General features: G+C 42.5%; 1 protein-coding gene across 1 annotated transcript in view; it reads left to right on the forward strand.

Annotated features, from left to right (window-relative positions):
• LOC137962742 (uncharacterized) overlaps positions 1–26,127 on the forward strand; it is an 85,144-nt gene that overhangs the window by 38,215 nt on the left and 20,802 nt on the right. The window contains exon 12 of the mRNA XM_068809784.1: positions 18,711–18,787. Within this exon, the coding sequence (XP_068665885.1) occupies positions 18,711–18,787 (77 nt within the window). The remainder of the gene's footprint in view (positions 1–18,710; positions 18,788–26,127) is intronic.

Here is a 26,127-nt window from a genome sequence, read left to right on the forward strand (position 1 = left end):
GGAGGTTTTATAAGTTATCTCCTGTTTGGAAGAAAATTGCCAAATTTTTACCATCTTTCAAGTCTGCCGTCAAATGCTATATTGGGTGCGGAAAAGAAACTCTATTCTGGAGGGATTGGTGGGTAGGCTCAAGCTGTTTGAAGGATAGTCATCAACGTCTCTATCAATTATCAAGATGGTTTCTGACCATTGGCAGCCTTCGTGTGGCTGGAATCTACATTTAAGGTGAGCATTGAATGATTCTAAAGCTCTGGAAGCCACTGGCCTGGTCAAAATGCTCTCTGAAGTGACATTAAAAAGCTCTACTGACACACTCATCTGGACGCCGAACAAACATGGTATGTTCTCCACTGCTTCTGCGTACCACCATATGGTTGCATATCCGACTCCCCAAGAAGCACATCCTGCTGCCTTTGCATGGGCGTTACCTATTCCTCCTCGAGTTAAGTTCTTTATCTAGACGATATGCCGCAAGAAAATCTTAACCTTTGACGCTTTACAAAGACGTGACACTAATGTTCCAAACCCAAAATGCTTGTTTTTTAATTCATCTCCTAAAACAGCAGATCACACGTTTCTGCACTGTGCATATGCTCATAAGATCTAGACCGAATTGATGGATAAAATCGGTATTTCATACTGCCCATCTCAAGATTTACATAACACCATCCTAACTTTGGTTAGCTCCCGTCTCCCAAAATTGGGAAATTTTTTAATCTCTTGCTGTGTTGGACACATTGCATGGAATTTATGGAAAGAAAGAAATAATCGAAATTCAATCAGAAAGCTCTCCCATGGAAAATTCTTTGTGATCAGATTATCGGTCCAGTAACCTCTTGGGTTCTCCAACGCAAAGAATTCTACAACTTGAAAGGGACAAACATGCAAGGAAATTGGCGTAATGTTGTAGGTATGTCTAATCCGGCAAGACCCCCTGAAATGGTTGAATGGTCCAAACCCCCTCCTGGGCACTTTAAACTAAATTTTGATGGAAGTGCTCTTGGATGTCCGGGACCGGCTGGTTTTGGCGGAGTTATTCACGATGAACAAGCCAATCTTATCTTCACATATGCGGGTCCAATTGGTGTATTTGACTCTTCTAGCGCGGAATTACATGGGCTGTACAACGGTCTGAAACTCTTCAAGCAAAAAAAGGAAGGTGCTCTCTTAGTGGAAGGAGATTCTCAAGTTATTATCAACTGGTGCACAAAGCCATCCAAACCTCCTTGGCGTCATTGGGAGTTATTTGAGGAAATCTGTAAGTTAATTTCTGTTTTACATTGCACTTGGAAACATGTTCCAAGATCAGCTAATCACTTAGCCGATGCTCAAGCTAAAAAAGGCGTCTCCCTCCAACACCTTGTTGTGGAGAAAATGTCTCTTTAACTTTTAGGGTTGTAATCCTTTTTCTTCAGTAATACATTCACACTTACTTTTCAAAAAAATGTGAAAATTTACGAAAGGACAAAAAGGCCCCTCAATACTCACAATTACATGTCTAAATTAAATGAAAATTTAACTAGAGATAAAATAAGAAATTCTCTATCTAATAGCCATACTATAAGAGAAAAATATAATATGAAAAATATGGGAAATGATCCAAATACCTTGGACTTGTATTTTAACACCCCCTCACGCCGAAGAGTAGATTTCAAACAATCCCAGCTTGTCACTAAAGGATACATGTTCACGTCTCCCTAAAGGGTTGGTAAATATATCTCCCAACTGGTCTAAAGACCTTACATAAGGAGTTACCACCTTCCCCTCCATAACTGCATCTCTAATGAAGTGGTACTCAACCTCTATATGTTTCGTTCTCTCATGGAAGCAATAAAAATGGCTGCCTGGTTATCACAATTCATAACCATAGGGTCTGGTAACGTAAAACCAAACTCAAGAAGCATTGACTTAATCCACATAAGATCACTAACTGTATGAGTCATTGCTCGATACTTGGCCTCTGCACTGGACCTAGCCACAAATGTCTGTTTCTTACTTTTTCAGCTTACCAGGTTCCAAATTTAGCCAATTTATCGTCCAACGAATTGGCTGATCTAGAAATATGATTCCAAGTACAATGAGTTGTGGACACAATGTTAGCAATACAATTAATGATAGGTCATTGGCGCCAGGGGTGAGCTTGAGCTGGAGCACCAACTGATGATGACTTTGGAGTCTCCTTCAACAAGTAGCTTTCCGTGAAGACTGTCCTTGAAAATTTGAAGACCATACAGGAGGGCACTCACTTCAGCAATGTTGGAGTCAACAATGCCAACCGGCCCCGCATAAGAGAGAACAAATTCCCCACAACTATCTCTGAAGACACCACCCGCACCCGTCGGCCCAGGACAGCCCAATGCACTGTCATCGTAGTTGAGCTTGATGCAATCGCTATGGGGAGGTTCCCAAATAGCCATAACCGGCATCTTGTGGGAACCCGCCATATGAGTTAGTAGACTCCAATTTCCACGAAGGGATATTCCTGATAGAATGGCAAATTCTTTTCGGGTATGCAACCAACTAGATATCAAACCCACTACATAAGAAGCCGTGCTATCGAGGTACTGGATTTGGAGTTAAATCTCCTGTTGTTACGCTCTAGACATAGGCACCATGGGATGTGAGCAAGGTGTGCTGAGAGGAGTAACTTGCCCAATCTAGGTAGGCGAGTCTCTGTGACCATCTGACAAGTGCCAAAAAGGTCCTGATGAAGCCCCACTTGAATATCAATCTTCTGAAAAATCACCATCCAAACTTGCTAAGAGAGCCCGCAGTGGAGAAGAACATGCTGGACGGACTCCTCACACACAGCACAGAGAGGACAGGTGCGGTGAAGCCTCTCTTGTGGAGGTTGAGAATTTGCTTTCTGATGGCAGTCAACATGAAAAACTTGATCTTGCTAGGCACAAAGAGCTTCCATGCCTTTGCTTTATGCTTAGGTAGGCTGGGATCATCTACTGTGATGTGAGAATAGGCTGAGGCAACAACAAATATTCCATTAATGCTAGGCTTCCATATCAATTTATCAGTCGCATGCTCTCGGATAATGATTCTGTTGAGACTGGAATGGAGAGAGCAAAAATCTGTGACTTCCTCATCATTCAGCCCTCGATTGAATGGAAGACTTCAAGACTGATTTCTCCAAGAATCTGCCACCTAGCAGGTAAGGTCCCTAGCCACCCTGGATAGCCTTGGGAAGTCCTCCGAGAGTGATCAGGGGCCGCATCAATCATCTGACTAGAAGAGGAGTCCTCCCATTTTCATTGGAGAAAGAGGTCGCAACCCTAATGGCGGGGAGCAACTTGTATATTGATTTCCAAATTAGGGATAAGTGACGGGTGGCTCCACCTTCTCTCCACCAATGTCTGGAAAACTTAGGTGGAACCTGACCATATCTCTCCATAAGATGTTGTGTTTGACATTAAAATTCCAGATCCATTTGAGCAGTAGGGCTTTGTTCATATCCTTCATAGGCCGGATGCCTAAACCCTATTGCGTGGCAAGCAAATCTCCTTCCAACTAACCATATGGTATCTGAAGGTGTCTTCGGAACCTCTCCAGAGAAAGCGTCGATGAATGACATCAATCTTGGAGCAAACCGAAGCTGACACTGCATGAATGATAAGAGGGAGTTTGGCAGCCCCGCCAAGCATGACTTAAGAAGGGTAAGTCGACCCGCTGAGGATAGAAGTTTGCCCCTCCAAGTGGCCAATCTCTTCTCGAACTTCTCAATAAGGGGGGACTAGAGCGCCGCCGAAGGCCGAGAGTCAAAAAGGGAGGGATCCAGATATGTAGATGGTGTGTTCTCTAACGCACACCCCAAGTAATCTGCCATATCACGAAGCACTGAGACGTCAATGTGATAACCAAGAAGAGCGTTTTTCTTCCAATTGATACTCTACCCAGAAGCCAACTCGAATACACACAACTTTTTAATCTGATCCATGGTGCCAACACCAAAACAAATGGTGTCAGCTGCAAACTGGAGGATTGGAATATCGAAGACCACGCACTCAGTCGTGGGGAGAAGCCATCTCAAATCCTTGGCCGAGTAGATCAAGGAAGAGAGGTATTCTGCCATCAAATTGAAGAGCAAAGGGGATAAGGGGTCTCCCTGTCTGATTCCCCGGGATCCCCTGAAATAGCCGCATATAGTCTTGTTAAGAAGAACATAGTAACTGGCAGTTGAAATACAACTTTGAATTCAGAATCGCCACTTTTCACCGAATCCCATTTTTTCTAGGAGAGTGTCTAGAAGCTTCCAATTAACTCTGTCAAAAGCTTTCTCAAAGTCTAACTTGAGAATGAATCTGGGGAGCTTCAACACCTTGAAGTGGTGGATGAGCTTGTGACACACCATAGCCAAATCCAAAATGTTCCTTCCCTTGAGGAAGGCACTCTAACCCTGATGAATTGCCAATGGAAGAACCGCAAGGAGGCGGTTAGCGAGGAGACGAATTATCACCTTGTATGTATTGGTGGTGAGACTGATAAGCCGGAAACCTGAAGGGAGCTCTGTCCCTTCTTTTTTAGGGATAAGGGCAATGAAGGAAGCTCTAATATTCCTTTATGTGATGCCATGATGATAGAAGGAGTGGATGATGTGGGCAATGTCTTCACTTATGAGGGGTCAGTAGTGGCAGTAGAATTCGCCATTAAAACCATCTGGGCCCGGAGCACGATCCAGAGGGAGGCCCAAAGCAGTTTTTTCAATCTTGTGATTGGAGAATGGGACCTCAATGAAGCTGGCCCCCGCCGAAGGAATTGCATGAGTATTGACTCTGTTTAAGTCCATAAATAACCTTCTGTAGCTTATACACCTTTCCTATCTCCCCCTGATCAATATACCCAGGAGGTTGCTCCATATATACTTCCTCATGTAGATCACCATATAGAAAGCCATTCTTCACATCGAGCTGAAAGAGAGGATAGCTCAAAGACATCAACTCCAAAAGTCTGTGTATACCCCTTTGCTACGAACCGAGTTTTGTACTGTTCGTTAGAGCCATCAACATTGTATTTGATAGTATAAACCCAACGACACCCCACAATAGCTGCTCTTGCAGGTTGATCACATGAACACCATGTCCTCGAGACACCAAAGCACTCATCTCATCATCCATAGCTTATTTCCATTCTGGAAAGCACAAGGCTTCCTACACTGAACGAGGTATATGGGAAGTAGACAATGACATATGAAAGGACTTGAAGGATGGGGACAAAAAATTAAGAGACACATATTTGTATATCGGATGAGAAGTACAAGATCGTTTACTTTTTCGTAGACTAATAGGCAGGTCCAAATCAGAGACAACAAGATCTACAAGCAATGAGGAGGTTGGTGGATCATGAGAAGAGAGCTTTGTAGAGGTAACTTCTAGAGGTACTACAGGAGCACTAGAGCGACGATTGTAAACACAAAGAGGCAATGAAGAACTCGATGATGCTGGTACTTCCAAAACTGCAATAGGAACATGACTTTTTGAAGGAGATTTTGGTGATACAGAAAGCTCAGTAGATGATGAAGAATATGGAGTATTTTCAAAGAAGGTCATATCGGTTGACACATATGTCTTCCATTGAATAGGATCATAACATTTGTACCCTTTTTGTCGACAAGAATATCCTAGAAAAACACTTTTGATAGACCAAGCTGTCAACTTATCAACTGAAGTTCCAAACATATGAACAAAATAAGTACATTCGAAAATACGAAGAGCCACATTAAACAATTTTCAATTGGGCTTTAAAACCTGAAGAGGAACTTGACCACCCAAAACAGATGAGGGCATACGATGAACCATGTAGCACGAAGCTAAAACGGCATCTACCCAAAAAGATTTAGAACATTCATATGCAACAATATTGTCCTTGTAACCTCAAGGAGATGTCTATTTTTACGTGCAGTCTCCCCATTTTTTTGTGGTGTATAAGGGCAGGATGTTTGATGGGTAATACCATGAGAAGCACAAAATTCTGAAAATTTATGGTTAAGATATTCCAAACCATTGTTAGTATGAAACGCATAAACACATGCACTAAATTGATTTTTTATTTCATTGAAAAAATTGAAGAATATATCAAATACTTTGGACTTCTCCCGTAGGAGATACACCCAAGTGACTAAAATCATCAATGGATGACATAAAATACTTAAAATCAAATGGGCTAGGAACCGACATGGACCCCATACTTTAGAGTATATTAATTCAAACAAGTTGGTGCTTTGACTAGTACAAACTGGGAAACAGGAGCGACGATGCTTTCCCAACTGACAAGATTCGCAATCAAATGAAATATCGGCTCGCTAAGAAGGAAAAGATTGACGTAACTTAGCCGGTGAGGGATGTCAGAAGCGCAAATGCTACAAGTAAGAAGAATCTGTAGTAGTGAGAGCTACAACTCGAGAAACGGATATATCATCCATCATGTAGAGCCCTCCCTTTTCATATCCTGAATCAATCGTCCTCTTCATCTGCAAGTCTTGGAAAACACAAGTAGGATAAAAGGTATAGTTGAAGGATTAGTTATATGACACATAGACAAGAGATTAATTGGAAACTTTGGTACAAATAAAAATGAATCTATGGATATTTGTGGAGTAGTGTGAACTGTACGCACCCCCTGAATGGGAGAGGTAGATCCATCACCTAAAGTAACTCAATGATATGAATGAGATGGACTAACGGACTGAAATAGGGAGGGCATCCCTGACATGTGTGTAGAGGCTCCTGAATCAATGATCCAAGAAGGGGAATGAGACACATTCAGTGCATTCATACCTGTACTAGCTGTCGTGGTACTTGTTGAGGAAGGAGGAGTTTCGGTAGTCTGAGAAGCAGTAGATGAAGCAGTCAGTTGACCCAGTCGCTGTAATAATTGTTGAATTTCCTCATAGGATCCAATGTGTGAGGAGACATCCTTATCTGTAACTATAGAGTTAGCCCAGGTAGGCTTACCTATTCTTTCCCAACATTTCTCAGAAATATGATTAGTCATACCACAATGAACACATTTCCAATCCCTTCGATCATTTCAGCCACGACCACGGGTAGAGTAAGAGCGACCTCTACCACCATTATTACCACCATGAAACTGATCATCAGGCTTACCAGTAGAAGATTGAAGGTTAAGAGCAACTGCTTCTAAGAGAATTCCACCTGACTCATTCTTATTTACAACTGCATCTTCAGCTCGAAGAACTTTGTTAAAGGCTTGCTCAAGGGTGGTCACATCCTCATTGACCAACTGTTGGGCTCTAATTTTTTTTTTTTTTGAAATGATTCTAAATTTTATTAAGAGATCTCAAAGGAGCAAATTACAAGGGGGGAAGCCCTCCCAAACAATGAGAGATTGCTGAGAGGTTCTGAATTTTGCCAATTTATTAGGCAAAGAATTGGCTGATTTAGGAACTAGGTTCCAATTACAATGAATGAACGACACAGTGTCAGCAATACAATCAATGATTGGCCAGTGGCGCCAAGGGGGGGAGCATCTTTTGAACACCAGCTGATGACAGTCTTTGAGTCTCCTTCGATAAGCAGCTTGCCATAGAGGCGCTTTTTGAAGATTTGGAGGCCAAATAGAAGAGCACTCACTTTAGCAGTATTTGATTCAGCAATACCCATCGACCCAACATAGGATAGATAGGATCTCCACTGCTGTCTCTGAAAACACCACCAGCTCCAGTCGGCCCAAGACAGCCTAAAGCACTGCCATCAAAATGGAGTTTGATGTAGTTGCAAGGGGGGGGATCCCAGGTGGCCATAACCGGATTCCTGCAGGGGCTCGCCATATGCGCAATCAAACCCCAATTTTCCCCAAGGAAAACACCCGATAGAGAGGCAAACTCTTTCCTAGTATGCAACCAACTCGAAATAAGGCCCACTGCCTGAGAAGCTGTATTATCGGGGGTGCTAGCTTTGGAGTTGAATCTCCGGTTATTTCGCTCGAGTCATAGGCACCATGGGACATACGCAAGGCATGCCAAGAGAATTATCTTGCCCAACCTGGGAAGGCAGATCCCCATAACCATCTCATAGGTGCCAAAAAGGTCCTGATGGAGCCCCATTTGGAGTCCAATCTTTTGAAATATCTTCATCTAGACTTGCTAAGAAAAATCACAATGTAAGATAACATGCTGGACTGTCTCGTCGCACACACCACAAAGGGGACAAGTACGATCGGGGGCTATGTAACCTCTTTTATGGAGGTTGTCAAAGGTGAGGATCTGTTCCCTGATGGCCGTCCACACGAATAATTTGATTTTACTAGGCGCTATGAGCTTCCATGCTAGGTTTGCCTTATGCTCATGCATGCTGTAACCTTGTTTTCTGATATGAGAGTAGGCGGATGTAACTGTGAATCAGCCATTAATGTTGGGCTTCCATGTCAGTTTATCAATTGCATGCTCACGAATAGTAATGCTACTGGGTCTGGAGAGGAGAGAGCAAAAAGCCAAAGTTTCCTCATCATTTAATCCTCGGTGAAACGTGAGACTCCATGAGCGATCTCTCTAAGAATCAACCACTGAGCAAGAGAGGTCTCTCGCTACCCTAGGAGCCCCAGGAAATCCTTGGAGAGGGGGTGGGGGCCACACCATTCATCTGACCAAAAGAGGAGGGTTCTTCCATTGCCTGTGTGAAAGGCAGTTGCATCTCTGAATATTGGTAGTAGCTTTTGAATTGATTTCCAAATTGGGGATAGGAGGCGAGTAGCGCCATCCTCCCTCCATCGGGCACCCGAAGGTTGAAGATAGAACCTGACCATATCTCCCCCTAGGTTGTTATGCTTGATAATGAAATTCCATATCCATTTGAGCTTAAGGGCATTGTTCATCTCCTTCGTAGGCCGGATGCCTAAGCCACCCCGATTGTGGGGCATGCAAATATCCTTCCAACTCACCAAATTATATCTGAAGGTGTCCTCTGATCCTCTCCAGAGAAAACGTTGGCGGATGGCGTCAATCCTGTAGCAAACAGAGGCCGAACAGTGCATGAAGGATAGTAAGTAGTTTGGCAGTCCTACCAAACAAGACTTGAGGAGAGTGAGTCGCCCTAAAATTGATAAAAGCTCCCCCTCCAAGTAGCTAGACTCTTTTTCAAATTTCTCAATAAGGGGGGACCAAAGCGTCGACGAAGGCCGAGAGTCGAAGAGTGGGAGTCCAAGATATGTAACTGGCAAATTTCCCATTGAGCACCCCAAGTAGCCAGCCATACCCTGAAGCACAGATGAGTCGATATGGTAGCCTAGGAGGGTGGTTTTCTTCCAGTTAATGTTTTGCCCAGAAGCCAATTTAAACAGTCCCAAAACACCACGCAGTTTTCGGATATGATCCATAGTACCAACCCCCAAACAAATGGTATCGTTTGCAAACTGAAGGATCGGCACATCAAAGGCTGCACAGTTTGTCGTGGGGAGGAGCCAACCCAAGTTCTTGGCCGGATAAATCAGAGAGGATAGATACTCCGCTACCACATTGAAGAGCAAAGGGGAAAGGGGGTCTCCTTGCCTGATTCCTCTGTATCCCTTAAAATACCCGCAGGCCGTTCCGTTGGGCTCTAATAGCATCATACTCATGCCCCGAACCATCCAAAAACTGGGCAACTTAAATATGATTTTCTTTCTTACGAATGTCTTCAACATTTGTAGTAAAAGGATGAAATGTATTAATCTCCTATAGTACTCCCCTCATCTCAGCGAAATAACCTGTTACCGATCTACCTCCACTCTTCATATTAAAAAACTTTACATATAACTCATAGATCCTTAACAAATTACTTTCTTGAGACAAAATGGAAGCCAAGGTAGTCCACATTGCCTTAGTAGTACTGCAACTCAAAATCTGGATTCCATGTTTTTGACCAACTAGTCATTACTAAATTATCTTCTACCACCTAATCTTCAGTAATAGGCACCGGGGGATCATTAGTTATATATTTTGGTATTCTTCTGGCTCTCAAATACATCAAAACTGATTTGGACTAGTTTACATAATTCGATCCATTCAACCGGATCATAGTTATCTGAATAGACTGAGAGAAAACCATGAATTTGAGCTCTCAGTAGTCCTCTGGACAACAACCCGTGTGCTGGAATTAGTCATTAAATATCACCAAACACCAAAATTCAGTACACTAGAGCATCAATTAACAAAAGGGAAATATTTTTCCCAAATTTCTATGCTTGCATAGTCAAGTGGGCTCTACATTGAATTCAATTAGGGCAATTCGACGCTCAATTCACTCAATTTTGAACCAATAGTGCTCAATTCCAGCAATTGAGACCATGAGCCATTGAAAGAATGACCTAATTGCAAGAAATCAGGATGACACATGCTATATGGATGATGATGCAATCATCGAATTGATGACGCAATCAGATTTGAGAAATTTTCTCAAATTGGGATCATCGAACACTTCTGAATCCTAACAATCAATCAAATAGAAACAGTAATCATTAGCCAATATGCTAAGATTGGCAAAAAAAGGGAAAAATAGAATTTTTTCCCTACCAGTCCAGAAATCTGGGAAAAACCTTTAAGGAGAATGCTGAAAATGGAGAGAAGATCCACAAAATCGAAAGAAACTTGCCCAAGACTAGCGTTATTGCTTTGATACCATGAAAAATATGTGATTTGGGGAGAAAATAGAAGAGGGAAAAGACTTCTGGAAGCGGGGCAGTTTGGTGCCTTGGAATCCGAGCCAAAAAGGCCCTTCCAGATTCTTTATAATCAGGGTTTAAGTGAAAATTTACAAAAGGACAAAAATGCCCTTCAATACTCAAAATTACATATCTCCTAAAATTTCATGCCTAAATTGAATGAAAATTTAACTAGAGATAAATTAAGACATCCTCTATCTAATAGCCATATTATAAGAGAAAAATGTAATGTGGAAAATATGGAAAATGACCAAAATACCCCTTGACTTGTATTTTAACACTTTCCAATCAAGATATGAACGAAGTCGTTGCACAGGAAATCCTTCATCAAGATACAATCGACATATTTGTAGAGCTTTATTACTGCTTCCTACCCATTACAGTTATTGGAGATGCTTTTGGGAGGAGCTTCTTAAGCTTCTCCAATGCTGGTAGCATCCCTTGTTAATTGCTGGCGACTTTAATGCTATTCGTTTTTGTCTAAAAATCCCCCAGCTAATTGTATCTCATCCTCGACAAAAGGATTTACTGATTTCATTGGGAGCTGTGAATTTGACGAAATCAGCTTATTTGGAAAGACTTTCATCTAGTCTAATGGTTAGCGGCAACCTATTCTCTCTAAGCTGCACCACTTCCTAGCCAAGGGTGATTTGTTGAGATTGTATGAGAAGTCGAATGGGAGAGTTCTTAACGGTGCTAATTGGATCATTTGCTGATCCAGCTCAACATTATGTTCGGACGGTGGGAGCCTGCACCTTTCAGGTTTGAGAACTCTTGTTCCTCCTCTTACCATTTGGGCCTTCCTCTTATTGCTTCTCGGCCCTGGATGGGATTATGGACCCCAGTCATTGAGCGGCTTGAGCCCTAGCTCTCCACTTGGAAGACCCAAACCGGTGCATCGATGTGATCAAGAGATGCTTCCTGTGGCGTGGCACTGGGAATGAGTCAGTTGGGACGATATTTGTATGCTGAAGTCTTTAGGTGGTCTTGGAATTAGACGCACCAAGGAGAGGGTCATGCCCTATTACTGAAGTAGTTCTGGAAGCTCAACTCCCCCTCGGGGGCTTCTTGGAAACCAATGGTGGCCTCCAAGTTGCGGCGTCTTGGAGATAGATGGATTACTAACAGCAACAGTCGTCACCTCTCCCCTATTTGGAAAGCCATGTTCCATCTGCTTTCCACATTCTACGTTGCTATTCGGTTTTTTGTTGGGAATGGCTCTAGCCTACATTTTTGGACGGATGTGGTCGGGTGATGGCCCCGCTTGCCTCATCCTACCTGTCATCTCTCTAGCTCACCACTTGTCGTGACCTCTCAGTCTCCGATGCTTAAGGAATGGCTCCTGGGATCTTCGTTTGAGATGCGGCTTTACTGATGAGAGGCCATATTTGTTTGTGGCTTGATTGATGGTCTTGGTAGTGTTAAGGTCTGTCCTTAGATGGCTGACTGGTTGATCTGGCTTCTTGATGACAGTGGGCATTTCTCAGTTTACTTGGCCTACCGCCATCTTATGTGTTGGACCCGGCCTCCTGCCCCTTGCTCGGCCGCCATTGCTTGGCGCCTCTTGGTTCCTCCCAAGGTGAATTTTTTCCTTTGGAGTGCCTGCTGCAATAGGATCCTCACTACCAACAACCTTATTAGGTGCGACAACAGTACATCTGATCCCCTCTACCCCTTCTGCGGGATGGAAGCTGAGACTATTAGCCGCCTTCTCATTCATTGTGCTTTCACCTGGTAGTTTTAGATTTCTATGATTGACAACATGGGCCTTAGTTTCTGCATCGCCCCTGATCTAAGCACCATGTGCTGCTACCCCTCTGGGATTTGCCTTCCCAGCCTCAGCATGCTCCTGTTAGCTGCTTGCATTGCTTACATCCCTTGGTGCCTCTGGAACGAGAGGAACTCTAGACGGTAGTACTGTGCTTCTCGCTCCGCTGTTGAGGTGATTTGTATTGCTACGGGCCTCATCTGTACCTGGATCCGCACTTAGAAGGAATTTGCTCGCCTCTCTAGTGCATGTACCCTCACCAACTCGAAGATTATTGATCAGACGTCCGTTCCCTTTGTGCCCCATCGAGTAGCTATTTGCGCGCCTCCTCCCGCTGGTTATTTTAAGCTCAACTGTGATGGCAGCACCTTTGGGAACCTGGGTTTGGCTGGCTTTGGTGGGGTGATTTTTGATCCCGGAGACTCTGCTATTATATCTTACTTTGGTCCTCTCTGTGTCACAGACTCGACTACTAATGAGCTCTCAGGGCTCCTTCACTACCTTCGCATAGTTCATGATCACTTCAGAGGTCCGCTTATTGTGGAAGTAGACTCCAAAGTTGTCATTGGATGGTGCTCCACTGCCTCCTTCCCTCGTGGCATCACTGGCAGTTTTTCCTTGATAATTTTAATATTGTTTCCTCTATTACTTGTACTTTGTCTCATGTACTTGGTTCATCCAATTCGGTTGCTGATTTGTGTGCTAAATTAGGTCCCTCCCTTCAATCTCTTGTTGTAAGGAGAGGTCTCCCTTGATGTATTCTCTTGCTTTGCTTTGAAATAAAATCATCACCGTTTCAAAAAAAGGTTTGAGAACTCTTGTCTGAATGAGAAGGAATTCGATGCTCTCTTTGCTGAATGGTGGTCTGAGTTAAATGTGGCAAATCATGATGCTTGGATCTTTCTTTGGTAACTTAATGTTACGGTCCCGAGTCATGGATCGAGTAACACGGCGTGGGATTTGTGAATCCAGCACTCAGAATTTACTCACTTCACGTCAAGGGTCTGTGTATGAGTATTTCTCCTTAACCAATGCTTGGCCAGGAGGAAAGATCCTCTTTTGAGGGTCCTACCGAGTTGTTGTGCTAGGTAGAAGACCCCACAACAATGCTGACCTTGCTAGAGCAAGGTGCTCTCTTTTCTTGGTCACGGCAAAGAGGGTTTGGCCCTCTTTGTTACTGCTCTAGCTAAGAATGCAATCCTTCTTTCTTAAATAACTTGAAACACGAGTTTGGGATAGATTAATACCTCTTCTTTGATGCTATGATCAGCTCCCACGTTGCACCAGGAATTGCTCAAGATTTGAGGATAAAAATCCTCACTTTGCTGCTTGGTAAGGGAGGAATTGGGCCTCTCTTGTTGCCGCTGCCAAGAAGGAGGATAGATCTCCTCTTTGGGCTCGGAAAAGGGGCAGGAAGCTCCTTTTCTTAATAGGGATGATGGTGGATGAATTTGGGTGAAGATGGATGGCAATGGAGGGTGAATGATAGGTTGGATTTTTGGAGTAAACCCTAAACTCGGGATCAAGAGGTGATCCCAACCTATTTAGACTAGGTTATTCTAAAATCTCAAAGCTTACCTATTTCATTCATACCTATCCCTTAAATAGGGAGTTTTAGGGTTAGGGTTACAATAATTCCCCATAATGCCCTTACATAAAAAGTAATTAGAAATAACCCCTACTTAAAACAATATAAGAAATAAATCCTACTTAAAACAATATTAGAAATAAATCCTACTCAAAGAAATATAAGAATTAAATCCTATTGAGTGAGTTGTTGTTGTCTTCTTCGTTGTGTGACTCGGTGTGCTATTGAGTCCACAACACTTAAACTCTTGAAGGCTAAATTGAAGACTTGTTCCTCGGATTGCCGCTTCATTGCCAATGCTGAGAAGGCCTCTCTCCAACCTTGCTATTGCAGAAGAGCAAAAGTGTCTTTCTTCCACAAAATTTTCCAATCGATTTTTTTTCAAAATAAATTGCAATTGCTTGTTTACTGTGGGTGAGAGCAGTGGAAGTAGTGAACAAGAGGTAAATGGCTGGCTTAGGGAGATGCTAACACTAAATTTTTCCATGCGGTCGCCTGGACGAGGACTAATCGAATTACTTTGTTGTGTATCAATATTGAAGTAACATCGGATAGGCCTTTATTACTAATGCTCTAATTAGTTTCTATCCAGCTCTCTAGAAGGAGTGTTTTGACTGACCAAAGCTTCTAAATATTCATCTCTCAAGGATCTCTCCCATGGTGGTTGCGCTTCTTGACCTACCTTTCTCTACCAATGAGGTGGAGGCTGCTATTCTTGGCATGCCTAATGATCGTGCATCTGGACCTGACAGATATAATAGCAAATTCTATAAGCCTTGCTGGCCGATTATTTAGGATGATATCCTATCTATGGTGTGCAGTTTTTATAATAGGAGCTTATCTTTTTGAAGCATTGGCGCCTCTTGCATTGCCGTTGTCCTTTAAAAAGCAAATGTGGAGATCCCTAGGGACTTCCAACCAATCAGTCTTGTGTTCAATTCGTATGAAATTATTGCTCATCTTCTTGCTCATTGACTCAAGGCTATTCTTCCATTTTTTTGTTTTTTTTTAAATGATGCTGATTTTTATTAAGACAAAAGCTCAAAAGAGCAATTTACAAAGGAGGAAAGCCTTCCCAAACAATGAGAGATTACTAGGAAGTTTCAAATTTGCCAATTTATCAGCCAAAGAGTTGGCTGATCTAGGAATGAGATTCCAATTACAATCAATTGAAGATACAATGTCAACAATCTATTCGTGATGGACCAGTGGCACCAAGGGGGGGAGCTGCCTTTGGAACACCAACTAATAACAGTCTTCGAGTCGCCTTCAATGGTTTACTTGCCATGGAGACGACCCTTGAAGATTTGGAGGCCGAACAGTAGAGCACTAACTTCAGTAGTATTAGAATCAGCAATGCCCACCGGACCAACATAAGTCCATTGTGATCTCTGAACACACCGCTTGCTCCAACTGGCGCAAGACAACCAATAGCACTACTATCAAAATTCAGCTTAATGCAGCGCAAGAGAGAGGATCCCAGATGACCATACTCGGAGTTCTGTAGGGGCCATATATATGGGTTATCGAACTCCAATTTTCCCGAAAGGAAACACCCGATAGAGCGGCAAATTCCTTTTATAAAGCCAGCTTGAGATGAGGCCAATGACATGAGAGCCGTGTGGTCCGGGGTGCATGCTTTGGAGTTGAATCTCCAGTTGTTCCGCTTGAGCCAATTGCACCATGGAATATGAGCAAGACAGGCTAAAAGTATTAACTTGCCCAGTCGAGGAAGGTGAATCTCTCGAACCATCTCAAAGGTACCGAAGAGGTCTTGATGTAGCCCCTCTTGGAGCCCAATTTTCTGAAAAATCTTCATCCAGACTTGCCACGAAAATCCACAGTGTAAGAGGACATGCTAGACTATCTCATCGCACTCACCACGAAGGGGACAAGAAAGATCAGTGGCGGTGAAGCCTCTTCTATAAAGGTTGTTTGAGGTAAGAATCTGTTCTATGATGGCCGACCATACGAAAAATTTGATTTTGCTTGGCATTGAGAGTTTCCAAGCCAAATTTGCTGTGTGCTCATGATTACTATAGTCTTGCTTTCTGATATGAGAGTAAGCAGAGGTAACAGTGAATTGGCCATTAGTGTTGGTCTTCCATTGGTAATTCATCATGGTTAGAGAGCATTTGTGAAGGGGAGAAGTATTCTTGATCCTACGATGGCTACTCATAGATCCTTGACTATTTTAAAAGATTTGGACTACCTTGATTTGTTCTTAAACTTGACCTTGAGAAGCCATTTGACTGTGTCACATGCTTTTGGATGATATCATGGAGTGTTTGGAGATATTGGATTAGTAGCTGCATTTCATCAGCCTCTTCCTCACTTCTCAATGGCACTATTGGCAGGTTCTTTAGTGGCACTACGGGCATTTGGTAGGGAGACCACAATTTTGGGATATCATATTGATTTTTATATTCTCCGTTCGGTGGCTTACTCCTTGGGTTGCTCTCTTGCCACCCTTCTTACCACCTGCTTTCAAAACCTGTCCGACTTATACTTCTCAATTCATGCATGGCTGGGTTGTAGAACTGCTTTTTTTTCTTTCATTGCTTCTCCAACTTCTATTTTTCATCATATTGAGACCATCAAAGACGTTTTCTCTAGCGCAGTGTTGTGGAATTCAAATACCACCTTGTGGGGTGGAAAGAAGTTTGCATGCCCTATCATATTGAGGGATTAGGCATCCGATTCACCAAAGACATGGGTCTTGCTCTCTTACTTAAATGGATCTAAAAGCTCAACTCCACTCCAACAAGCATATGGTCGTTGCAAAGCTTCAATTGATAGTTGCTAGGTGGATCACTGGTGGAAGACGCCACTTTTTGTCCTCGATTTGGAGGTGTCTATTTTTCTCCTTGTTCCTGTCTTTTTTTTAAATAGTAATGATTTTATTTCAAAAGAGGGAAAGAAAATACATTAAGGGAGGCTTCCCCTTACAACAAGAGAATGAAGGGAGGGACCCAATTTAGCACAAGGGTCTGCAGTTGTATTGGTTGATCTAAGTACATGAGATCAAGAGCAGGGAATAGAGGAAACAAGGTCCATAATATCAAGAAAAAGTTACCAATGACGCCAAGGAGGGACAAAGGCTGAGGAGCACCAGCCAATGACCACCTTAGAGTCCCCACCCACAATGAGCGGACCACTGAAGTGATTTAAAAAAATGCGAAGGCCCGAGAGCTCCGCTTTGGTCAGCAATGCCGAGAGGACTAGAGTAGGAGATAATAGTTGAGCCTCCTAGGTCGAAGATCACCTCGCCGAAACCTGCCATCCCAGGATTCCTGAGAGCATTGCCATCAAAGTTGAGCTTCAAGAGTTTAGGGTAAGAACAGCCATCCACTCACACGGACAAAGGTAAGAAGGTTGCGGTTTGTAGTCGAGGTGTAGCTGATGAATGAACCAATCGGAGAGTCAAGCCGTCAGTAGGTGAGGCGTCCGATTCAACCAAAGTTGCACATTCCAGTCGATCAAGGTCAGAGCGAAGTAGGTGTGGGGGAACCGTGATAGCTGGGCGATCCCAGCCAATCGCTGTCAGAGGTTGGTGTTTCGAGTTTTGCGGGGATGAAAAGAGTGGGGAAGCTGGGACAAGAGGCAGGATGAAGCTAGGGGCAGCGGGAGTGAGTTTTGAGGTCTTCGGATTGGGTCGGAGCAGGGGTAGTCGATTACAGGGGTGGGGGGTTTGGTGCTAGCTTGTGGCGAGGATGAGAGGAAGTGTCGGAGCCTTCGGGTAAATTCGGTCTAGCCATTTTGGGAAGGGCCTTGGACCCAACTTTACGGTATAAGCAGGTACTCATATGTGGGTCTACACCTAAAACTATCCACTTGTAGAGCCACAAAAGAGAGCTTATACCTAAATTGTCCACTTGTAGAGCCACAAAAAGAGGTCTTACACGTGATGGGAAGTGTTAAAGAATAGTCCCACATGGATTAGTGAGTACAAAGATCTTGAGTTTATTAGTTGGAAAAGAGGGTTCCTAAGTTGGCTAGTCATTTTGGGAAGGGCCTTTGACCTAACTTTACATAATGTTTAAAATTGCATCCATGTCCTTGCAACACAAACCCTAGAAATCTACTTCTATAGAAAAATACTTTCCTAGAAAATAAGAAAATTCTAATAAATTGAAAGTAATAACTTCATAGTTGACTCTCTACTGATCTCTTGGCATCACTTACATCTTTTAACTAATCTATGGTGGACTCCCTAGCTAGAGGAATCTCTCTCCAAAAAATTGTTGTCTCTATGAGTTCTCCACTATACATTCTGACTTCATGTGTTTTCTATTCTACTTTCTTCTCCTTACTTTGTTCAAGTGGGCTTCTGTCAATGATTTCCAGTCCATTGATCCTCATTTTATCTGTCTTTTTATTTTACTTTACTTCTTTCTACTTTGTTTAAGTGGGCTTCTATCTATGCTTTTGTTTTTTTGACATTTTAATTTACCTCTTTTCTGCATTGTTCCAAAAATTTATAAAAGTGTCTTAAATAGCTTATATGGACTTGAGTCCATATTCTCTTTCTCCTTATACATTTGGTGAAAAGTGGTGGCTAATATCTAAAAGGAAAGTGTAGAATACTAGATATATTTGAAAATAATTATTTCCTGTGTTATTTTCTGTATTATGAATTTTTGCATTTACTTTCATAACACTAATTTAATGCCTTCCTTTTTTCTTATTAAGGTTGGAGGACAATGCTTGTTGTTCCAGAGCTAGAAAGGGAGGTGGAGCTCTTGTGGGAGTCACGAGATAAGCGTAAGGTTTGATATTGACCTACTAATGTAGTAATCGTGTCTTAGGGCATCGTCTGAGCTTTAGATGAAAATGAAAGAGGAGAAAGCTTGGTTAGCAGAATTTGAAGATTTGTTTAGGTTTAGGTAAAGTGATAACAAAAAGGAGAACAAGCGAGAAGAAGAGTGAAAGAAGAAATTGTTCCCAGATCAGCTAATGACGTTGCTGACTCTTTGGCCAAGCAAGAAGCCTCCCTATAATCTCTTGTTGTTAGAGGAGTGGTCCTTTAGCTTGCTGTTGTATTTTCTAATTCTCTGAAATAAAATCTCACTTCATTTAAAAAAAAAAGAGTGGAAGAAGAAATTAGGGGAGAGTTAAAGGAAGAAAAGAAAGCGAGGAAGGCTATTGAGGTAATATTTGTTTGAGCTGATGAATTAGAAACAAAAAACACAAGAGGAGATCGACCTTGGCTTGCTGAAATTTTTTTTCAGCAACTTGCATCCTCCAATTGCTGAAATGGGCAACCCTTTTCAATCTATGCTATAACTTGGGGAAGCTTGTTTGAAACCCTAAAACCCCTGTTCTTGTACCATGTTAGATTCTAGGTTCATGCTTGAGAGAAGGAAGGGAAGAAGTAGAAGAGAAAAGGAGGAGAAGACTGTTTAGAGAGCGGAGCTAGACGTGCGAGAAAGGAGAGCTTTAGGCATTGAAAAAGAGGAGTTCGAGTATATGCCTTCCTTTCTATAACATCTTATTTATAGTGAAGGTAGAAACTCTAATACATGATAAAGATAAAAAAAGGCACTTAACACATGATATGCCATTAGCTTCTTCAACACTCTTCCTACCTTGGCACATTTCAAAAAAAAAAACTTCAAATATAAACATCGCACATTCAACTCTGCAGCCACAGTTTCTGGCAGTAGTAAAGAACAACCCTGGCATATAATTTAGCTTTCGCCTATTCACTAAACTGCTGACCCAATAATTATAATCTTTAGGGATGACATCATACAATAATAAATATGCATAAGAATGTGTGAAACTAGAATTTACCTTGTCGAAGGACTATACATCGAACAGGCCCTCAAAAGTCTCATGCAATGACGATTCCTCATGCAAAGGTAGACTCATCCATGAAATCAAGCTTGTCTAACTTTTGAAATTTCTTAAATCACCATGATTCTCATTCCGGCATTCTCTGTATTATGCAGAAATAAAGTAGAACAAACATTTATAATATGAATTAAGACCAAAATGATCACAGCTTTAGTTGGATGATTCCAGCAAGAACGGACACTTTCCTGAGTTCTTCCTCCTCTACTCTTCCTTGTAAGGCTCCTCTTACATCATCATTAGGTGCCTTGCTCTTATACCATGAGAATTAAGAGGTTTACAGTCTAGTGAATAAGAATCTGGAATTTAAGAGTTAAGAAGAAGAGAGGAGATTTGTTTGCCACATTCTGTGATGCTATTAGGTTCTTCCTTGTGGATGGCTCTAGCGTTTGCTTTTGGACGGATTGGTGGTCAGGCGATAAGCCTCTTGCTTTGTCCCACCCAGTTTTCTTTCAATTCACCTCTTGTTGTGACCTCTTGGTCTTTGATGTGTGGAGGAACGTCTCTTGGGATCTCCGATGTGGAGGACATATCTACTTGTGATATGATTGATGGACTTGACAGTGTTAAGATTCGACCTCTAGTGACTGATCGATTGATTTGGCTCCCTGATGACAACGGGTGCTTCTCTGTCTCCTTGGTCTATCGTCACTTTATGGGTTGGACACAGCCTCCCGCCCCCCACCAGGCTGCTTTTGCTTGGAGGCTCTTGGATCCTCCAAAGGTGAATTTTTTCCTCTGGAGTGCCTGCTGCAACAGGATTCTCACTGCTGACAATCTTATCATATGTGGAAACACTGCTCCTGATCCTCTATATTCCCTCTCTAGGGTGGAAGCTAAGACCATCAGTCACCTTCTCCTCCACTGTGCTTTTGCCTAGAAGGTCTGGACCTCTATGATTGACAACATGGGCCTCAGTTTCTGCATCCCCCCTAACCTGAGCACCATGTGCTGTTTCTCATTTGGCACTTAGCGTCAATAAGATTTTTTTAGCTACTTGCATCGCTTACATTCCCATATGCCTTTGGACTGAAAGGAATTCCAGACGGTTTAATTGTGCCTTGCACTCTGCCACTGAGGTGATCTTCACTGCTACGGGCCATATCTCTCTACTTGGATTCGCACTCGAAAAGAATTTGGCTGTCTATCATATACCCTTTCCTGCACCAACTAGAAGGTTATTGCTCAAATGTCTACTCCATCAGCACCCCACCAAGTAGATATTTCGAAGCCTCCCCCCACCAGATATTACAAGCTCAACTTTGATGACGATGTTTTTGGGAACCCGGGCTTGGCTGGCTTTGGGAGGGTAATTTTTTATCCTAGAGGAACATCTATTATGTCATACTCTGGTCCTCTCGGCATTGCAAACTTGACCACTATTGATCTCTTTGGCCTCCTCAACTGGCTTCACATCTACCAGGCTCGCTTCAGAGGTCCATTGATCGTGGAGGGTGACTCCAAAGTCGTCATTGACTGGTGCTCTACCGCCTCCTTCCCCCCGTGGTGTCACCGACAGTTTTTTTTTTATATTATGGACATTGTTTCCACTACCTCTTGTACTTGGTCCCATGTTCTTAGATCAGCAAATTCAGCTACTGATTTATGTGCTAAATTGGGTCCCTCCCTACAATCTCTTGTTGTTAGGGGAGACCTCCCTTGATGTATTCTTTTGCTTTCCTTCGTAATAAATTCATCACTGTTTAAAAAAAGAAGAAGAAGAGAGGAGAGAAGAGAAAACATCATGAAGTGAAGAAGGTAGGAACCAAAACTATAATTCTCCTCCTTCACGTTCCTCCTTCTATTGATTAGGGTATGGAGTTACATAGAACAAAAATACAACAATACCCTCTAGAAGGCACCTACATGTGTAGGGGTGGCATGGCTAGTAAATAATACTAGAAACTCAATTAATAAAAAAGACTGTTAGAAGACATTTCATTCGAAAAAATGCCAGAAACTCTCTTCTATGTACTACTTTCTTAGACATGTCATTCGAAAAAATGCCACGAGTGGGAAGATTCCAATTCCATTTGTGCACTCTTAGGATCAGCTAGTTGATATTAAGTAAGGCACTACCAAATTCTCGGTCCACCAAGTCATGTGACAAGTTGGGACTTTGTATTGCCTATAGTCCAGCTTGAGGGGAGGGTAAAAGAGAAAAATAGAGATAGTTTAGTTTCCTTAAGCTTTTCTTATTGTATATTAGTCATAATAGAGGTTCAAGGATTTAATTGTATTTACATCACAAGTGTTTAGTAATAGGGATGAGTAGAATCAATCTCCTAACCGAACTGAGATTGTTGGTTATTCATTCACATGCAAATTCTTTCTTCCTATTTCTTGTCTTCTTTCTTTCAACCCTAATGTGATTCTTTTTCTTCTCTTCCAAACCTTTCTTTCCTTAATTCAAACTGCATGGTGCTTAAGGGCAGCAAGGATAATAATGGAACATTAGCCTCTACCTTGAATATTCAGCCTACTCCAAGTCAGTTCAAGACACCCTGTGGTCGAGGAGGGAGTACCCATTGTGGATGCAGCAATTACTTCTCTAACAAGTGCTAGGATAATAGCTGACCAGCTTGGGCCAACTTTAGTATCGTTGAAGGTGTTGAGGCTACATCTCATAATGAGGTAGGCATTGTTCTTATTGCCCTTGATGAACTTCAGCAGTTGGTACAGAAGTTTGGACAATTGATATCATCTACCACAGATGTGCATCAGACTAATTCCATAGCCACAACCACAACCATTGTGGCTAGAGCAGGCAGGTCTGCTCTCCATGTGAAGCTACATGGGTGATTGATTCTAGTGCATCTATGCACATGTCAGGTATATCCTCACTGTTTAGTTCCCTTAGTCAATCACCATCTTTTAAGCATATTACTTTTGTTTTTTTCTTGAAAAAGATGTGATTTTATTTCAAAAAACAAGGCAAAAAACAATTAAAGGAGGACCCCTTTACAGAAAGAGATTGGAGGGAGGCTCATTGCTTTGCAAGCAAGTCAACAAAGGAATTTCCTGATCTAGGAACATGAGACCAGCTACACATGATTAAAGATACAATAACAATAATCTCATAAAAACACTTCCCAATGGTGCCAAGGGGGGTCAGAGGAGGAAGAGTACAGGCCAATCACCATTTTGGAGTCTCCTTTGATGAGAAGGGGGCCATTGAGGTGATCCCTATGGATAATAAGACCTTGAAAAAGTGCAAAAAGCTCTACAGATATAAAATCAGAAATCCCCATTGGTCCCGAGTAGGTAATGGGTGCCATCGGAATCCTGAAATATTCCACAAAAGCCAGCCTTGCCAGGATTACCAAGGGCACTAGCTTAAGGGTGCCCGGGTGAGGTGGCTACCAATCTTCCAGAGTAGGGAGCTTAGAAGGTGAAGAAAATGAAGAATAAAAACTTCTTTTTTAATTTTCGTATTATCAAGACTACAATGACTCCAATATAGACAACATAGGAGAATGAACGTGGACATTTTTCAATATACAATGAATCTGGAAAATAAGAGAATGAATCTGGACATATTTCAACACCCCCCCTCAAGCTGGTTGATGAATGTTGAGCATTTCCAGCTTGCGAATTAGGAAGTTAAATTTCTGTATTGAAGACTCTTCATGAAGATATTTGCCTCCTGTTGTTTGGTTGGAATAAATGGAATACAAATGCTCCTTCATCTAGCTTCTCTTTGATAAAAAGCATATCAATCTCAATGTGCTTTGTTATGTTGTATTGTACTGGGTTGTGGAAAATACTAATTGCTATATTGCTATCTGAGTATAACTTCATAGGTTGGCCGAACACAATCTTCAACTCACTTGGAAGCCGTTTTATCCGTAAAAATCAGCTTCGGTATTGCTTCTAGCCACCACATTCTGCTTTTTGCTTCTCTAAGTCACTGTATTTCTTCCTACAAAGATGCAATGTCTGGATGTAGACCTCCTATCATTTATACTTCCAGTCAGCATCAGTGAATGCTTCAACATATACATTATCACTATTATTGAACAATAAACCCTTTCCTATACTCAGTTAAAGATTTTTGAGAATCCTATAAACTGCGTTGAAGTGCTCCTTTACGAGGGGAGTGCATGAATTGATGTACAACACTCACTGCAAAAGCAATATCATGTCGAGTATGAGATAATCAATTTTTCAACTAATCGTTGATATTGTTCTTTATCAACCTCAACACCGACATTTGCACTCAACTTGCAATTTGATTTTGTGGGTGTTTTAGCTGGCTTGCACTCTGCTTTGAGACACAAAAAATCCTTAGTTTTTGCCAGATTTGGAATTATGGCGGAAGTGGCAAAATGGAAAGTGGGAGATGGAGATCATGATCGGCGTTCTCATCGTCGAACTGAGATAGACGAAGACAGAAACACTTAGAAGAGAGCTTGCAGTGTCCCTCGGATTTCGCATGAAGTAGAGGAGGATGGGATGCCTTACACTGATGGCGGTGCTCGAGACGACCTTCTTGGGTTTGTGGGGAGGTGCTGCACTCCAGCTTAGCGACGACAATGGGAGAAATGATCAGTGTTTGGATGATGACCACCATGGATGGACGAGGTTACGAAATAAGAAACAAAGTAGAAAGGATTTTTGATCGAATATGGAGCTCCGATTCACTTTCGATGGCACAAAACTATGTTTGAAGACAATGGAGGATAGGAACGGATATTTCTTCCGCATTATTGTCCGGAACAGTGATAAGAGGTCTTTCCTCTCTGTTTTGACGATCGCATGGCTCACCTTCCTTCAACTTTTTGACGCAGTTATGTGCGATTGTACCTTGGCACCAAGATTGAAGGAGTTGAATGTGGGACGGATCACATTCTCCTTCTTGGTCATCAGATACAGAAACTTCAGAGAGCGCAAGATTATTCAATGTTGTGGGGATCTATTCATCTTCAGGATTTATATCCCTAAGCAAGCCAACAACTCTTTAGGATGAGTCCCATTTTTTAGATGACTTTTACACACTCATGCAGCGTAGTCAGACATCCCCCTGCCCCTTATGGTCATTCCCAGTTTCACCCCCATTCGCTGCTTTTGAGGAAAACACCCCCGTCACATTGCCTAACCTCACTATCTCCCTGGCTTTTGACTCCTTAATGGTGGGTCGACAGTCTCTCACCTCAGTGGTGGTCGCCAAGCTTTCCTCACTGATTTGGGATTGCTCTACCCTCACCTCTTTGTTCAAAACTCATCTACAACTTGACTACTAGCCGAATGTATCCTTCCTGGGTCCACTCTTCCAGTCCCCTGAAGACAAAACCGCTGCATTGAACCTGCCTTCACTGGATCACCCCACCCTCTCCTCACTATCGGAATGGAAACCTACCATCCCAAATAACCCTTTTGGCCAATGGATTTCGATTTGGGGTCTGTCGGCTGGATGGAAATCACTCAATAGCATTGCTAGTCATTTCGGACAGCCGATTATATTGGTGGAAGACACCGCCAGGAAAGCCAAACTTGATGTTGTTGATGTTCATTGCCCCAATGAAGCACTGATGGGTCATTTGTTAATTAAGATCTTGGTGGGAGTAGATTTTTTCTAGGTCAAAGTCATATTCGAAGACCTGACTTCTGTTGATTCTCTGGCGATGCCTCATTTGTGGGAGGGAGCTCATATCTGTTGAACTCAGCATCTCACCTTGACCAAGTCAATGCTCGTCCGGGTCGACCCGCTCAACCCAGCACCTCGATGGTCACATTGGACTCATTAATTTCTCTGCCAAACTTTGTTTTTAATTCAAATTCCCTTTTTGTGAGCCACTTTGTAACACCTTGTTTCCCCTCTGCCCGACCTGTCACCACTGCTGCCATTGAAGCTGTCAACACCCCTTGCTCCATGTCAGATTTATCACCCCAACACAGTCCATCACATGAAATTACTCATCTCTTGACATCTGCTAATCCCTTCCCTTTGTTTCCCAAATTCTACACTTATACCTGCTAGCCCCACGCCATTATTACCCTGCATTGTTACTCAGGACCCCAACCTGCACCCCTCAATAACTCCCAACCAACACAATCCGGTTGTCATGCAAATAATTCCCCCTTTAACGATACCCAATGTGTTGACTCCACTTCGTTGAGCACGTGGCAAACCCAGCGTCTGGCAACCTTGTCCATGGCCCCACCTAAATTAAACTCACCCTATAAACTCTCTTTCGGATTCCATCATTGGCATCCTACCTCACTCAAATGACATGGTCACTGCCCCCCCCCC

This window comes from Aristolochia californica, unplaced genomic scaffold (assembly GCF_029961685.1).
Source record: "Aristolochia californica isolate CCGP_79_NKW_82.1479 unplaced genomic scaffold, dmAriCali1.0.hap1 SCAF_4, whole genome shotgun sequence".
Taxonomy (NCBI): domain Eukaryota; kingdom Viridiplantae; phylum Streptophyta; class Magnoliopsida; order Piperales; family Aristolochiaceae; genus Aristolochia; species Aristolochia californica.